The 17,923-nt window shown below is 44.0% G+C and overlaps 1 protein-coding gene across 1 annotated transcript in view; it reads right to left on the reverse strand.

Moving 5' to 3' along the window:
- The window catches only part of usp54b (ubiquitin specific peptidase 54b), a 61,134-nt gene that overhangs the window by 16,960 nt on the left and 26,251 nt on the right, over nt 1-17,923 (reverse strand). Inside the window, exons 4-8 of the mRNA XM_069663907.1 lie at nt 14,056-14,190; nt 12,410-12,523; nt 11,045-11,127; nt 9,327-9,432; nt 4,257-4,403 (exon numbers count right to left, since the gene is read on the reverse strand). Of these exons, the coding sequence (XP_069520008.1) occupies nt 4,257-4,403; nt 9,327-9,432; nt 11,045-11,127; nt 12,410-12,523; nt 14,056-14,190 (585 nt within the window). The remainder of the gene's footprint in view (nt 1-4,256; nt 4,404-9,326; nt 9,433-11,044; nt 11,128-12,409; nt 12,524-14,055; nt 14,191-17,923) is intronic.

Below are 17,923 nucleotides of genomic sequence, written 5' to 3' on the forward strand. Positions count from 1 at the left end.
TAGCATTAGGTCAAGCTTTTTTAGGGAATCATCGAGCATTTATGCAGAATTAAAGCATTGTTTTATCGGTGGAAAATATCAGCAGAATCTGCAGATGCCGATAATATCGTGCAGCCCTATTTAAAAGCATAACTTTCCATATAATCCTGTCTTGTTGTGCCTTATCTTCCCTCTAAAATCACACACATCTACGCCTGCAACAAACAGTTATTTTTATTTTTGAATCCTTTTTTTGTTATTCACTTAATCACTGCCAGAAAATAGCCCAAAAATTGAGATTTTACAGCCTAATTTAGTCGTTAAATTGCTTCCTTTGTCCGACCAAAAGCCCCAAACTAAAAATTATTCCATTTCCAATGAGACCAAACAAAAGAAAAACAGCAAATCCCCATATTTACGAACCAGAAAGCGTTCAGCATTTCTGCTTGATAAACAGCTCGCAATGATTAATCAAAACTGTTATCTCTCTACTGGAACAGACTAATTGTTCCGGCGCTGAACGCCCTTATCGAAGCAGAGAGAGAACATTAAAGTGTAACATGGAAGCAGAAAAGAGAGAAAACAGATGCTGAAGACAGACAAAGAGAGGCAGCAGAAGAGGAGGGGATACAGGAGGCAGATGGATTCATTTTCCTGATCTGAACGGCTGAACAAAAGCAGAAAATGCGATAAATTATGCCTCCGATTCCTATCTCACAACTAGCTTCATCTCGCAGCAGTGGCGGGATGAGAGAGAGAGAGAGAGAGAGAGACGGCAGCAGGCGGAGACAGAAGATAGAGGGAAGAACTCAACTCACTGTAACACATATTCACTGATCCATTATTCATGGGTATCACTTCACAATGCGGCTGGAGATGTTACAGTAGCATTAAAATGCATCAACATTACTCAGTCATGACACGGAGTATCAGGGGCCAAACACGTGTGTGAGAGTGTGTGTGTGTGTGTGTGTGTGTGTGTGTGTGTGTGTGTGTGTGTGTGTGTGTGTGTGAAAGCTGCAGCACGAGACGGAGGTATCCTGAGATCTGTGTGAGAGCGATGGAAGTCATGTCGAGTGTGTCGTGTGTTATAATTTAGTGTTTTTCAAAGTGCTGGTACGGGATCAGTTAGCTTATTGCTGCACACACACATTACTGTATTCTGTCTTTTTGTATTTGTGTGTGGCACATGTGCTTTTATTCATGTGTGTCTGTGTGTGTGTGTGTGTATGTGTGTCCTTTCAAGTGTGCATCAGAGCCTCTAGGTATTTGTGCTGCTAAAGTGGAGGTTAAGTTTTCTGTTATTCTTTGTTTGTTAGCTCGTAGCTAACCAGAACTACCCGCACATAAAGTACACATATGATAATCTTATATATAAGATGATCTTTTTTGTCCTTGTATGCTTTTATTAAGAGAGAGGACAGTGGACAGTGAGAGGGTCGGGGATGACACGAGGCAGGGGGCAGAGGGTCGAGGCCGGAGCCTGCCGTATCGAGGACTGAGCTTGGACATGGGACGTGCGATTTAACCGCTGAGCTAAACCGGAGCCCCAAACTTATATACTTAATCATATATATTACTTACATATAAAGTAATTATATAAGTTTGTTTGACAGCTTATTACAACCAATAATTACTTCTGTAGTTAGGTGTCAATCTTTAGTGGCTGCAGTTATTATGACTGGAGCAAAGGAGGAAGTGACTAAATGAAGAGAATATAATAAAGAGTGAGACGGACTGTTTGGGGTGGCATTGTGGAACCAAAGTCGAAGTTCCCTTCTTTGAACTACCATTCTTTTTTTTTTTTTACTCTATCTTTTCTGGAAACCTCACTCACCGAGTCCCGTGGTCGGAGTTCTGTCCGGTTCCGAACGTAGAGTAAGTAGTTCCAGTGAGATGCCAGGGTCATTTAACCAAAAAGTTTTACCCTACAAGAACAACACGCAGGCACTGGTGATCCATTTAACACAAAATCATCGTCCGACGATTTCATATACTGCGCCGTTATTTTGGCACTATTTCTCTCTTGACAAATCCAGTATCACTACGCCTGCGGCAGGCCGGTTTCTCAGGTGACGTGATCCATCAGCTGTTTCTAAGAGAACACGCTGGAATTGGTACTTTGTGAGATTACGTTTATCGCCACAGAGGATAATACACGTCTACATGGTGTGTATTTGTGATTTTCCTGGCTGTAGTAATGAAAAAATTCCACTGCTTGTATTTCATCGTTTTCCTGACACTGATCGTAGCCTCAGAGGTCCCCTTGGATCCGTCGTTAAAGGTAAATCTTCCTCATCACTTTCATAGTCCGACATGTTTACTTCAACGATGACGCGAATCAGTCAGAATCAACGTGAAACGGCTACTATGTTGGCATACCCGAGAAACCGGCCTGCCGCAGGCGTAGTGATACTGGATTTGTCAAGAGAGAAAATAGTGCCAAAAGAACGGCGCAGTATATGAAATCGTCAGACGATGATTTTGTGTTGAAAATGGATGTATGTAGGGTAAAGCTTTTTGGTTTCATGACCCTGGCATCTCTACGTTCAGAACCGGACAGAACTCCGACCACGGGACTCGGTGAGTGAGCTGATAGCTTTGCATCCACTACACTACTTAGCAAGTATTTCATACAACTTGGTGTCCAAAAATCCGAACTATCCCTTTAAATCACGCGTCTCATCTACAGAGGCTCAGTCCTCGGGTAGCGGCCCCGGGTACAGCTCCGACCCCTGGCCCTTTGCTGCATGTCATCCCCTCTCTCTCTTCTCTCCTTTCCGACTCAATCCACTGTCCTAACAAAATAAAGGATAGGCCAAAAACATAATCTCAAAAACATAATCATTTACTGTATTGCTTGAACATTAACCTTGTTAAGTTTGACTTTAAAGGATGATGATTTGACTTAGAATATTCTTACAGATGTATGTTTCCCCGTTCTGTTTGTCCCTTTCCCCCTTCTGCTGTCTCAACTCTGCAGGTGAATCTGCAAGACCGCAGCACTGACATCAGAAGCAGCGTGGGGACTGCTGCGGTTCGGCCTCTCAGATGGGAATTTTGTGTCGTTTTGTTGATTTTGTTCAGTTAATGATTTGGTTGTTTGTCTGTCCTTGAATAAGTCCCATGTATTTGAGTGTTTTCAGGTGTTTCACATGCTTATTTTTGGGTCAGACTGTGCATAGTGGTTGGGGTGGGGGACAATAAACTCTATGAACACAGTATTCAGATCGACCAATGAAAGAAGTGTTGAATGAGAGATTGCAGAGAACAGAGGCATCACCGGGTAAAACATCAACACTGTATTAACCCTTTAAACTCTCTGGACATTAAATTCTTTTAAAATAAATTTCCTAGAACATTAAAAACACTCTCAGGCTCAACGATCGCTCTTTACAGTGTTTCCTGAGAAGCTCCAAGTTCTCAAGCCTGTATCTTTAAAAATGTAGGAGGCGAATCTTCATATTTTAGTCCGGACCAAAGTGTTGGACAAACATCTCGCCGACTTAAGAGAGGCTGAAAATCTCTGTTTTTACTGAAACACTTTGTATCGTTTAAGCCTCAAATTGCTGCACCCTCAGCGCCTCGTGAGTCACCACCACAAACACTTGTGGTTTATTGTTTCTGACAACAGATGTTCATCTTACAGTTACTCGCTGTCTGAGGGGAATGGGCAAAAAAACAGAAAAGGGTACCAGCTGCATGCAGAGAGGCGCACACAACGTTTTCTAGCATGTAGGGCAGCCTATGGGGCACTGTATGTTTTCTCCATTTTAAAGGCGCCCTGGAGAGCATGTCATCATGTTTTATGTATCATAGACGGCTCAGACTAAAGGGGCCTTGCTGTGTGAAGTTTGCATGTTCTCCCTGTGCATGCCTGCAGCTTCCACCCACAGTCCAAAGACATGTTAGGTTCAGTGGTGACTCTAAATTTCCCGTAGGTGTGAGTGCGAGCGTGACAGGTCGTCTGTCTGTGATTGACCGACGATTAGTCCAGGGTGTTCCCCGCCTCTCGACAGCTGGGATTGGCTCCAGCCCCGCTGCGACCACGAGCAGCTGAAGCGGTATGGATCATGGATGGATGGAGGTCATGTGGGTCCCCTGAGTCCACTTGTTGCAGGCTCATGGCTGCAAACTGTGCGAAAAGCTCTCCTCTCCTACATATTCATGTGTTTTGAGTCTGTAAGTGTTCAGGCCAACGTGCCCGGCTGCTCACATGGGCATACATAACATAAGTGTTCAAATGAGCACATGATGAGTGTGTGTGATTCCCTTACGTCTCCCAGGCGCAGGCAGGTCCCCAGGCTGTGTATGACGTCCTCCGCCAGGTCCGAGTGGTCAGAATCCCACACCAGCCCGATGGACACGATCTCCGGTGAGTTCATCAGCACCCGGCGGATACGCAGCACCTCCCCACAGTTACTCTGAAGGAGAGGAGGTAAAGAAGAGTGTGTGATCAAACAGGTTTATTCATCGTGTGTTGTGAGACGGTGTGACAGAGGTGTACAGCGCTGAAATCAACCCTTTATTTGGCAGGGATGAGCACACGCATGCAGACACACACACACACACACACACACACACACAGATAGAGTGAAAAGTGGGAGAAAGAGAGGCAGAGATAAAAGGCGTGAGGAAAGAGATGATGAAAGGACTTTAAGAGAGACTGAGAGAGGAAGAAGCACTGTGCTCAGTTGTATTTGTCCCTTGGGCCTTCTGTCGAGTTCAGAACCGTGTGTTCTGAGTCCTTCCTTTGAGTCATGACCCACCGCAGAGCTGCTGCACACACACACACACACAAAAAGCGCACACACGAGCATGCACGCAGTGTTGGCAGCGCCGGCTCGGAAACAGCCTGAGAACACCCCGGCAACCAGACGCTTTGCCAAACACGCGCGCACACACATATGCACAAACACACACACACAGAACTCTCCCCTTTTGTGGGCGGCGGGACGTCTCGCGCTGGCACCCGAGACGGCAGGAAGGTTTTCTGCCAGGGACTGCTTCTCGATTCTCAGAACGAAAGGGACACAAGCACGAGCCAGGGAGCGGCGGCCAAACAACACCGACACTCAAGCTATCTGTTAGCTTAGCACACATCCACGGGACACACGGCCTCAGTTAGCCCTCTGTGCCGTCTCACTGCTGGTGACAACATCGTTCATCACATGATGGCACAAACAGAGTCGCTCTGCTTCCTGATACAACACTGATCGCTGCAGACTCATCTCTGATTTTTATATGCAAAGATCTCTCTCTTCTCTCTGAGGCTCTGCAGACCTTTCAGAGAGGGGGAGAGTTATATAACAGAGCTGCTGGTCAGAGGATACTGGAGGTTTGCAGAGTGCTGATGGAGGCATTCTTCAGAGCAGAAATGAAACAACTTTAGGAAAATGTTTGTGCGTTTACTTTCTCAGAAGTAGTACAAAACGGAGATGAAGAGCCAACCCCTCTTTGTTCAGGGTGAAAGCTGAAGGACTGGTTAGCAGACACCACACGTCTACATCTTGTTAGGTGGAGGCTGTCGAGTGCATTCTTAAAGGAACATTCTGCTCTGTCTTCATTTCCATTAGTCATGATAACACTACTCAACCTAAAGCTGCACAATTAATAGAATATAATAACTGATCCTGATTTTCCTCCAGGGGGCGATGGAGAGGTTTGGGCTTCACTTCTGGGGGAGCTGGCATGTCATGTGATGAGCGCCTATCTTGCAGCGGCAGTTTAGAGTGGAAGTGTAAACAACAGGGGCCGGTGTTTCGGTGCAAAGGGTGACCATGTTCACTGGTGACTTTAAGCCGGATACGTCTGTGGTTGTCGTAGTTACAGCAGCTGTTGAAAACGGGAAGAGAATACGTCGCTGTCCTCGTGAATGCGTCTTTGTTGTTTTTCATTATGAGCTCAGAATCGACTTACGTCTTTTAAGTGTTGTTTGTGCAAACAACTAACGCTCAGTGGAGTTTTGAACGCTGCTTGTTGTTCCGTCAAAACAGGAAGAGAGCAAGTCACTCGTTAAATCGAAACACTTGTCCCCTGAAACTCATCGGCGGTTTGGACGTATTTCAGGTTTAGGTTAAGTGTTGTTAAGAAAAAACATCAAAGAGTGAATGAAACCTGCGTCTGCGCCACGAAGCAGCTAAGTTGTTGAAGCAGCTGAAAAAAACAGCACAAAGTGCAGCATGATGAGAGAGTGAAGGCCAAGAGGAAGAACGTCGCTACTGTCCGTCCTTGTCCAGCGTCAAGTCAGACATCCATAACAGCTACGCTGAGCAGTGAGACACCCTATCCGCCCAACTCCCAATGACACACTGAAATTACCCATGATGCACCAATGCAAAGATACGTCAAATTCAGGTAGAGAACCTGATATTAAATCGTAGCTTGATGCTACATTTCTTCGATTAATAATCGTGAATTGAATAATCACTTCAATTTTCGCCTTTTCGCCTTAGACAGGACAGCTGAGGAGAGACAAGAAATACGGGGAGAAGAGATTTGGCAATGACACGCAGCAAAGGGCCGAGGGCGGGAGACGAACCTGCGGCCGCTGTGTTGGGGACGATTTCACAATAATACTTTGTACTTTGACTTAGAGCACCGGAACACTTGGCGTTAAAAGGCAACCCCTGCTGTCATCAGTTTCCGACTCTCTTCCTTTATTGTTAAAGGAACATTGATAGATGTGACATCGCTTTCTATAACAAACGCCTGCACACGCACAAAAACACAGAAACCTCGCATGTGAAATAAATTTGATCTAAATTTCTCAGAAAAGTTTTGCTCTCATGTCGGCTCTTACCCTGAGATAGGAGGTCTTTATCAAGTGTTAATATTTGATGATGCTACTTTCTAAAGGACAAAAGATCTGATAACTATTTTCATGACAGCACCTTCAGATTTAATTAATTATCCTGTAACTGACCAAAAATCATGTATCCAGAACTTCACAGTTTTTTCTTTGGCACCCAACATCCTCACACCCCCCTGCATTCAGTCTGGCACCTCCAGTATTTCCCAGCAGCCTCTCTGCCATCCAAATAGCATCACTGTGTTTGAGCAGAGCCCAGCGTGGTATTAACAAAAGATCAGCGCTGGGTGCGATGGAAGATAAACAGAGGCAGGTTGTGCGTCTCCCGCAGGACCGCGAACACGTCGGCGCTCGGGCCGGTGAATAAGCTCGTGGTGTGTGTCGCTGGTTGTGTTGGAGAAGAGCGGCCGCTGAGGAGGCTCTTTGTGCGGACGCTTTGGCAGGGACAGGCGGCTGAGCGGGGCCAAGCCGGATCTATTCAGCAGCAGCACTTTCCCATGTGGCAATACAACACGCGGAGCTGCAGAACAAAGGCAGCACGCACGTTCCTCCGTCCACCTCCTTCAATCCCTACCTTCCTCCATTGCTCTACCTTACAGCCTTTTCATTCTATGCCTGTAATCTCTCTTAAATGCAGTTTTTTATACACAAAATCGCACCCCAAAATACCCATTTTTTTTTTTACAACAAGACTGTTCAGTTAGAAAGACTTTCCCTGTGCAACCGAATGTTCTTTTGTTTCCTGCTGCAGGAATCTGATGATCATTTTGTTTAACAGTAAAAGAGGCTGATGACGACGGCTCAGAAAATGCTTCCGGTAATAGAAAGTGAAGAGAAAAATGGGAGGAAAATGCAAATGAGCTTCTGATTATGCAACACAGACGCACCGAGAAAGGAAAGGGGGAAAACAAAGTAGACATGATGAAACCGGCAAAGTGGTTACGCTGCAAATTATATTTTTAAATCTCATTTTCAGGCGGCTTTTAGTTTGATTCTTTTATCTCTCCGTCTGTTGATTTCTTTATATTAAATGTGCAGATTTTTGTTTCTTTCTTGAACACAAAACTGAACTCAAACCCACAAAAAAACCCCACAAAAAAATGAATATAAAAAGGGACAAAAGTGAAGTCTAAAGCAGAGTTTATGTTGTGTCCTGTGTGTGCAGGCTTGGGGAATAATGGAGTAACAGTGTAATTACGATACAAAAAAACAACAACTGTATTCTGTTACAGTTACAGAAAAATTTGATTACAGATACATTTATTAAAAATGGGGATTACCAGCAGGATTACAATTTTAAAATACATTTTAAAATGAAAACGATATAACACCAAAGATGCTCTGTAACATCTCATTTCTAAACCGTCCGTCTGACCGTCTCCGATAATACCATGCACCTGCGCACACACGTTAAGGTCTCACAACACCGCTCCTCAAAATTGCCATCAACTGTCTTTGGCCGGTGGTGAATAAACTCTTTCACTGGGTGGAAATGGGAGCAACATCGCAGTACAGTGCAAGTTATGCCGTCTGGCTGTCATTATCCAAAGACTCCACATCTAATTTAAAGAAACATTAACAGGTTAAAAATGTTAGCTAACCTGTCGTCTTCTTCTACTGCTGAAAAATAATTTGTGACTCTGGTGAAGCCGCGGTCGGGATGGTGTGGGTAAAAACACAAGCTTCAGACTGGACTAAGTTTATGCCAGTTTACTTGAAGTTTGAAGTAGTGTGAATAACATTGTTAACAAAGAACATTAAATGAGCCCAATGTGCCCAAAATGCCTTGTAGTGGAATTGAAATCATACCAACTCTTATTATAGTGGCCGAAAACTGCCATACAGCAGACATCTTGCACCCTTCTTCACGCTTGACGGAAGAGGCGTATTACAAAAGGTCACGTGTCTGATCGCTCACGTTTCTGAGCGCACCTGAATGCAGCATCCCCCTGAAACACGGCAGTGAGGGAGACATGCCCGGACTTGTTTACTGCACCTTCTACGGAGACATCAGTGATGACCAACAGTCTTTTTATCGTGTGTGCGTCCATGAATATGTAAGTTAGTTTTGCAGTGATGTTTATGTTACACTCAGTTAGCGTTGGCTTTGGCTGCGAGTGTATTTTCGGCGTGTTTGATGTTGTTAAGTCGGTAAAATGATGAAAATGTGAGCTAACTGTTAGCTAGTTAAGAGTTGTGAAACTTCTGCTCATTGGCTCGAGTTTCTTTGACTTTTCAGTCTTTATTTGTATATTGTTGATAACTTCGCTCATGCAGTGCGCGCGCACACTCACGCCGAGTTAATGCAGTAGCATTACGTCAGCTTTTTTAGGGAATCATCGAGCATTTAGGCAGAATTAAAGAGTTGTTTTATCGGCGGAAAATATCAGCAGAAAAATGACATATCTGATGACACCGATAACGTGCCGATAATATCATGCAACATTTTTTAACAGGTAATTAGCAACTGTATTGGAATACATTTTTAAAGCAACCCTCCCCACTCTGATTGTGTGTGAAGTGTGTGTGCTCTCACAGGGCAGTTGCGCAGGTCTCCCATGTTGCTGGCGTTGCGGAGCAGCTCTCCAAACATGTCCGGTGTGGGCTTCTCTCTGCACTCCAGCATCCTCACCGCCTGGTTACTGCAGCATCCGACACACACACACGCGCACACACAAACACAAAATGACAAAGCGAATGTGTACGAGACAAAAGCTTTTTGTGCAAAGAAGAAAACATCTATTGTTGAGCACAAATGCGACTCGTGACCGGCAGAAACATTGTCTCCGTTCTCTAAACTGGTTACGTTGGTGTGTCTCGCGGAGCCGTGCAGTAATCTGCACACAATTGGTTCGTTTCCTGTCGTATTTTTGGCTCAAAATCAGTAAAAAAAAAATTCTGCAGTGTTCTGTCCACTTGCTTTGCATATTGCTTAGGCAACCATTCACTGACTGCACAGACTGAGACAGTCCCTCAGGCTTTTCTCATCTGCTTTAATTAAGAAAATAAAACAAAGGAAATAGAGAAGTAAGAACAAATCTAGATTATTCAGTCGTTAAGATTCCCTCCGAGCAAGTTTTTAAATCCTGTCGGGCAGATTATGATCCCTGACCTTCGTAAAGTGGTTCAGCTAACAGACAACGTCCCAGCGGGGAGCACGGGCAGCGAGGAGGCATTGTTATTGTTGCGATTATTAAAGGAAAGTCCCTTCGGCAGAGTTTGAAGCAGTGACACTTTCATGCGGAGCGTCTTCTTTTCCGTGGAATCGTCCTCTGAAGGGCATGTTGTTATAATCTGGGAATGCAGAATGAGCACGCTCGCTGCCATGTTTGGGATTATGCGTGCGATGAATCAGCACTGTTGTGAAGTATTCCTTTAAGAATTTACAAAAGCCGTCCAAATTTCTCCTCCTCCCTTCCCTCTAAATTTGCCTGAACTGAACTCAACCTCCTCCCTGTGCTCTCTCTCTCTACCTCTGTTTCTCTCTACCTCTGTTTGGGCGAGCGAGGGGATGAAACAGAGGGAGAGAGAGACGTTTGTTTTGTCTTGTTGTTGCCCTCTGATTATCTTACTCATGTTGACTTTTGCATATTCGGCTATCTCGTCTGTAAACAACAGGCTCCACTAAGGGTAAAAATAGCTTGGCAGCGCTAACAGGCGCAAACAGAGAGCAGTGGCACCGCTTTGCCCCAAAACTACCTCCACACGGTGTTTATTTGTACTCTTGCCCCCTTCATTTATCCCTCGATTTCCTCTGCCTCCTCTGCTTCCAAAAAGGGATACGGAGTGATACATCCTCTTATTTCCCTCCTGTTCGCGCTCCGTCCGACCCCACTGTTCCACTTATAGATTTATGTCGCCCCCCTGGGTCTCCTGAATCAAACAGCTGATTGATTACTTCCCCTGTTCCTTATTTCATTGACTCGGAGTGTGTGTGTTTTATGTAACGGCACCGAGGAATGCGCACACGCCTCCTCCTTCCTGCGCGCGTTAGCTACCTGAATACGGGAGAGGAATTATGCACGGGCTCACCTGCTCTTCCATATGCATGAACGTAAATGTGTGTGCGCACGTAATGTGTGCGTGCATGTGTGTGCTCGCAGTTCAGCAGGGACCCGTGCAGGGAAGAAGAAGAAGAGAACACGCTGTACCTTCCTTTACTGCCACCCAGCCTCAGCTTGCTGCCAGATTTACTGCAGTGTATGTGTAGGTGTGTGTGTGTGTGTGTGTGAGAAGGTGTGTGTCTGGTCTTACCAGAGGGATGTAGTGGAGATGTAATGAACCATCTGAATGAAGGGCAAGGGGTCTGATGTGGCTCCGCAGCTGTTACACACACACTGCAAACACAAACACATCCTCAGGTCAGTCGTGGGACGCCGACATGTTTGCGTGTGAGGTTCATTTATTTAAACTAAAGCCCCAAATATGATTATGTAACAGTTCGTTAAGGACATTTGTCTTGAATTAGTAAAAATGCATAAATTATATTAAAGTGAAGAGTCTTATTAAGCATCCACAAAATCCTGAGTGAAAATAAACATTCAGAACTTGCTGGAACAACAGCTCATTTTGCTGTTTCGACAATTTCTCAAGACCATGTGGGCGTGGCCGATCGCATTTTGACTGACATCTGCCTGGCTGCACAATCAATTGCACACATGCAACATTTTCATCTCAAAATACTTTGCTACGTATATCATAGTTAGCAGTTAGCATACACATGCAATGTTGGCTGAGATGCTAAAGCCGCTTTCCCACTGGTCAAAAAACCTGCTAACATCCAGCTCTTTTGCTTAACAGGTTACAATCAGAATTCCGAGGTCAAATGACTCTGCAGTAGACCTGGGTAATTATCGCCTCGGCTCCGATCGGCATTGATGGGAACACAAAACCTGTGTCGACACGCTAATCTCCGCCCTTTTCCCGGCACGATGCTATGCTCCGTCAGTAACGTCTGCTACAAATTCCACCACATCGTTCTTAATTTTTCTGCGCCGAGTTTGATAAACAGACTGAATGAGTAATAGATACAATAAAGACCTAACCACCGTAACATCTTCACTGTTTACTAACCCTGTCTCTGGCGCGTTTGTGACACCAGACGGTGACGCAGCAGAAAAGATACTGACAGGAGTATACTCCACTAGCAATGGGAAAAGAGACAATCAGCATTTATTAGCAGGTCATCCGGGGTCTGAAAAACCTGCGTAGTAATATTACAATACAATACATATGACAACTATTATGTGGCTGTGTTATATACTTCATTCTGATTGGTTAATCACAGCTCTTTCTTGATAGCAGACCGTTGCTATGAAGAACAGACCGTTGCTAGGGATGCAGCTCTAATCACACAATCTGAAGGACTAACTGTAATCATATCAATCCGCCGAAAGGAGTCCGGTAAATTTGACGTCTGTCTGTTCACAGAAGGGGAAAAAGAAAAGAGGCAAAACAGCGAGAGAAAGCAATAAAGGATAAAAGATACGAACTGAAGGCTACGACTGAAAGGTCGACAAAACTGAATATGGCACGTGAAGTAAACAGAACACAGCACGAGATACGGTGGTGTCTGGACTGTTGTGGATTCGGGTGTCCCGTGGCAGCACATTCTGGTACCTGTTCAAACAGAGTCATGGCAAACTTCTGGTGTGGGATGCAGTGTTTGGCCGTGCAGATGTCCTCTCTGCTCTCCGCGCTGATGTGGAAGTGGATCCGCATCAGGAGATTCTCCTGAGAACCAAGAAAAGGACACCAATTAATGTGTTTGTTGTGTGCTCAGCTGGCATATGTGCTTGTTTGTATTGTATGCTCATGTACAGTGTGTGTGTGTGTGAGTGTGTTTGATCGTTCCTCTCTGTTGGTGCTCTTGTTAATCTGACCGTGGGAGCTGCATCTATATTTCATAAGAAGCCGACGGATTCCCTGACTGAACACATTTACTACCAATCGATCAGGCTGAGCCTCTCATGCACACACATAAAGCACACACACGCACACTCACACTGAGGAGGTCTCTAAGGCGGAAAGAAAAGCAGCAGACAGAAGGAGCTGCAGAGAGGGAGATAATGAAGACGTGTAAGGACATTACAATAATAAACCGGCGACTAATGACATTTTATTTTCCTAATTTTCTCCTTCAATAAAGTTCATCCGAAATGCGTCACGTTTCCAAAGATGCAACAAGAACTTGGTCTTTGTTTCTGAAGCAGCAGATTCAAAATATATAAGAGTATAAAGTAACTGAGCGTTTTCTTTGCAGGACATAAAGAATCTATACAGCGCAGAAGTGCTGAGCAACGTTTTTAAGTCTTTAATCTGCAATATGAGTCATGGATGATGAGGAACGTCGTGACTGCCTCCTGCCTGACTTTCAGAGGAGGGGGACCAGATTGTGTTAACGTCCGCTCGAGGTAAAACTCTTGTATTTTAAGAAATTCTTTATTGGTTGAAAATCTAAAGAAAAATATAAAAGAAAAGTCTCCAAGAGCGCCGGTTTAGCTCAGTGGCCAAATCGCATGTCCCATACACAGAGGCTACAGGCACCGTCGTCCCTTTGCCGTGTGTCATCTCCACTCTCTCTCCCCCTGTTTCCAACACTATCCACTGTCCTCTCTCTTTAAATGACGCCATCAAAGCCCTAAGAAAAAATAACTATGCTCTGTCTCACTCTGTGATACCTGTGAAGTAGCTTAGCATAATTTACAGTTAAAGAGAACTCATTTTTCTCACACTGGTGCTCTGTGCAGGCCCTCATACAGCCTCTGCCTGAAACGACTCACTCAGCTCTTTCTCTTTCAGAAACCCCGCCCCTACAAGCTGTGATGTCACAAAGTGCCGCGTGTAGAAAAAACTGTGTGAAACCCCTCTCTAAAAAAAATCTAATTCTTGGGGAATTCAAATTCAAGTTATGCTAAGCTATCTCAGCTGCTGAAAGACTTCTGTGTAAAATAAAAAAGTCTTTTTACAAAATGTAACTTTATATCTACATATAAATCCTCTTAAATCAGCAAGTGTTTGGTACAGATTACAGATGAATAAACCGACCCAGCAGCCTGACGAACTCAGAAGACAAAAAGAAAAAGTTGAACATCACAAACTTGACAAAGAATTTCTTGGAGGCCGCTGTGTTGGATCTCTTCCGTCCCCTGAAGATCTCTGACTCAGACTCTCACTCAGTTAAACCTTCAGGCAACCTTAAACCTCTCTCCACTGTGTGTGTGTGTGTGTGGGTGTGTGGGTGCGTGTGTGTGTCTCAGACTCACGAAGCACTCGGCAGCGTCGTCCATGATCCCGAGCTGAAATCGTTGTTCGTCTTGGAAGGTCTTGGCCAGCGCGCTCCGCAGTGCATCTGACGGTAGCACGCGCTCACTGCTGAACTGGAACTGAGCAAAGATACTCTGCGCACACACACAAAACACAAACACACACAGACATATAGAAATCCATTAATTCTATATTTCAGTGCTACAGATATACACTGTGCCATAAAGGCTTTTACTCCGACATTCCTGGAGAGGAAACGTACATTTTGTGTGTCCGCGCGCACACGTCTACATTTATGTGTTTGTGTATTTATGACTTTATTTCTCTCAGACTGAGAATAAAGCCTCTAACCGCCGTAAATCAGCATCATGTTCTGTCAACTGACCCATAAAACACGAACAGTGGAGCGAGTCGTCGGCGTGTCAGGAACCAAAGTGCTGCACAACAAACCCAGACTGGACTCAAACCAACGCCGCAGCCGAGCCTCGCAGCGCTGCTGGCCTCTATATCAGAGCGTATCAATAATAGATGGCGTTTGTAGTGCACTTTTCTTCGACAAAAACAGCTCTCATAGTGCTCTGTAGCGGTGAAATAGAAACAGAATCAAACTGTTGCAGAGGGCGTGGAGAGAAAGATGGGCCGGTGAAGTGTGTTTCCAGGGCAGCGTTCAGAGAACTGAAGAGGAGGAGATGTTCACAGTGGTTCATTTCTACCTGCAGGAACAAGTGTTATTATTAACACGTCTGCGCAGGAGGTCAATACTTTGGTCCCATATAAGTTGACAAAATCTACATGAGGCATCTTTATGACATTTAATGATAAAGAAGAACATTTATCCACAATAATCCGCCTGTTCTTCCTCCTAAGTTTTTTAAATATGGCCGCCCTGTGCGTCAAGCTAGAAGCCTGAGGTTCCCGCCTGCTGTCATTTTGGCTCTGTTTAGTTAAAAATAATATAAATGCAACATCCTTTTACACTTTCAAAATAAGGCACTCAAAAGTAAGCAATGATATAAATGCCACTTCCTGTAAGACTTTCAAAATAAAGCTTGCTGAGAGAAATTTTATGAGTTGTATGACTAACAACAATAAAAACAAGTATAAAAAAAAGCTTTTATCTTTTAGTGTTTTGTAAGCTTATTTATTTTATTTTATTCGCAAGTTTTATTCTCCCTCCTGCGTTTCCTCATCCCAAAAACACAGCGTTTCATCGGTTTGTCAGCTTCCTGTTTCATCGAGTCCCTTATTTATGACTCTCTTTTTGTGGGGGTGACCGTATTGCTTTTATTGATTATCTGTTTTTATGAAGCACTTTGTGTTGCATTACTGTTGTATGAAAAGTGCTGTACAAATAAAGTCTCTTAAGTTAAATAAAATCATGAATGTAATATGAACATGAGTAACATAACAAACGCTAACTTTTGTTACCCGGTCTCCTGAGTGAAAGTTTCGGGAAGTCAGGTCAGACTTTTCCTGCTCTTTGTACTGCGTCATTGGATTTCAACACCACATAGTAACAGAATGGTAGAGGAGAGCATTTACATAATGGTGAGGGTATCTATATCATCATCACGAAGCAAGTGTGTTTCACGCGTTGGGAGAAAGTGCTGGCTGCACTGGTTGGTTGTTGGAGGTCCTGACAACTCTCCCATCAAGGCTGTGATTAATGGATGAGATGTGAGTTTGATCCTCACACGATTCATTTCAATAAATGTTCAATCCCTTAAAGGTTAAAACTACCCAAACAACATATTAGACTTTGTGGTGTCCCAGAGACCTTGGGGTTAAGATAAGATAAGATAGGATAAGATAGAAAACAATTGATGGATAAAAAAAGGCAAGACAAAAAGACAATAAAATGGAATGATAATATTAATAATAAATATATACACTATGTACACCTTTCACTTATTGTGGAAAAGTGACCTACAGTATTGCAGAATAAATAACAATTGCACATGACAAGTAATTGCTCGGTATGGATGAGGTAAAAAAGAGCATGAATAGTAAAATCCTCAGTTTAAATAAAAAAGGGATGTTCCTCCTCCTTCTTTAATCCACATCCAATGACCGTTACTGTTAAAACTTTAGAGAGATCGCTGTGTGAACTCGGTGGAGCCTTGTGCCCTGTGAGTACTTTTTTTTTACTGTTGTTGTCGTATAAGTTAGAAAAAGTTGCAGTTATAGTTGGAGAAGTAAAAGTGCTGGAGGTAGCCGTAGCAGCACCAGACGACACACGCTGTAATTGCAGTTATTTCAGTCCGGACACGAGGACAGAAAAGCAGCACTCAGTTCAAGCCGAGGCCTTTGAGAGCGACTCCTGACGGAGCCCGAGCTGCAGACGTCTGAGAGAGGGGAGATAAAAGCTTAGATAACCCTCTCCACATCGCCAACGGAGAAAAATGACCCAATTTTTTTGTTTGTAAGAATTCTCAGCTGGAAAACAAAACTGAGAACCTATTTTTGACCAGAACTAAAACAGCCAGAACCAGACGTAAAAACAAGCCAGCCTGACATGATCAGCAGGGTTTCATCTGTTTGAATCGCACCGGCTACGTTTTCCTACATTTACTCTGAGTTCTTTCACAGACTTGCAAAGTTTTTGATTCATTAAAGTGTTCTTTGTTTGTACAGAGTTGCAATTTAAAGTGAAAGTGATATTAAACGTATCTGACACAAACATTTTGTCGCTCCCGACTCTGTTTGTCACGAGCACAGCAGTGCAAGCAGCTCACTGAACAAGCATCAAGGATAGCATAGCATAGACACGATTGTATTTGCATGATTTTCACTTGGCAAAAGCTGGCACCAACATTACCCACAATGCAGCTTGTTACGGCTGCATGTCATGTCATGTTTCAGTCAGGGATTTGCGTGTCATGCTAGCAGCTAATGTAGCTTTGAGCCGTTAGATTCAAACACCACACACAAACTGTTGTTTCAAACTGGTCTACAGAGCCAACAGATGCTGACTCAGGTGACATCACTTGAGGCAATTAATCAGATTAACTTTTTTTTTTACACATGCAAAGGTACACTACACTATTACACTACTTAACTGTGAAACCAAAGCCACCATCTCCCTCTAAATCCATTTTATGTAGACGACTACTAGAAGGATGTGAGCGACTTTGACCAGGGCCAAACTGTATACGTACAAATGTATTAACTGTAAATAGCGAGCGCATCGGAATAATGAAAAGTCTGTTTTGGACACTATTCGAATCATTTTCTCTGCACTGTTAAATGCTTTTGTTTCTTCCAGGCCCGACTTTTGCGATTCCCTTTTCAGCTGCCTCAGTAAGTCCTCCCTCGACCGTCTACAAACGGTCCAGAACGCTGCCGCAAGGCTGTCGACCAGGTCCAGCAGGTCAAGTCACATTACACCAATGCCATTTTCATTACACTAACTTCCACTTAAATTCAGAATTCACTTTCAGGCATCAGGCACCTGTGTACATCTCAGACCTGCTCCATCCCTACATCCCCTGCTGATCCCTCAGGTCTTCTGACCAGAGTCTACTTGTCGTCCCTCGTGTCTGACTGAAAACTAAAGGTGATCGTGCCTTCGAAGTTGTAGCTCCAACACTTTGGAACACTCTGCCTCTGAAAATACGCTCTGCAGTTCCTCTGCTTTTAAAAAGCAGCTGAAGACTCACCCTTTTAAATTGGCTTTTGATCATTTCCTGTAATTTTGTATTTGTAGTCTTTCTCTGTTCAGTTTTATTTCTGATTGTTATTACTGTTGATAACACCAGTCTATCTGCCTTGACCTCTCTCCTGTGAAATCAGTGCAGTATGCCTTACAAATGTTGTATTTCCAAGATACAAAACCCTGTACAGCTAAATAATAGCAATAATTGCATC

The sequence above is a fragment of the Semicossyphus pulcher genome, unplaced genomic scaffold (assembly GCF_022749685.1).
Source record: "Semicossyphus pulcher isolate SPU_LCO1_2020_fin unplaced genomic scaffold, fSemPul1.0.p SCAF_16, whole genome shotgun sequence".
Taxonomy (NCBI): domain Eukaryota; kingdom Metazoa; phylum Chordata; class Actinopteri; order Labriformes; family Labridae; genus Semicossyphus; species Semicossyphus pulcher.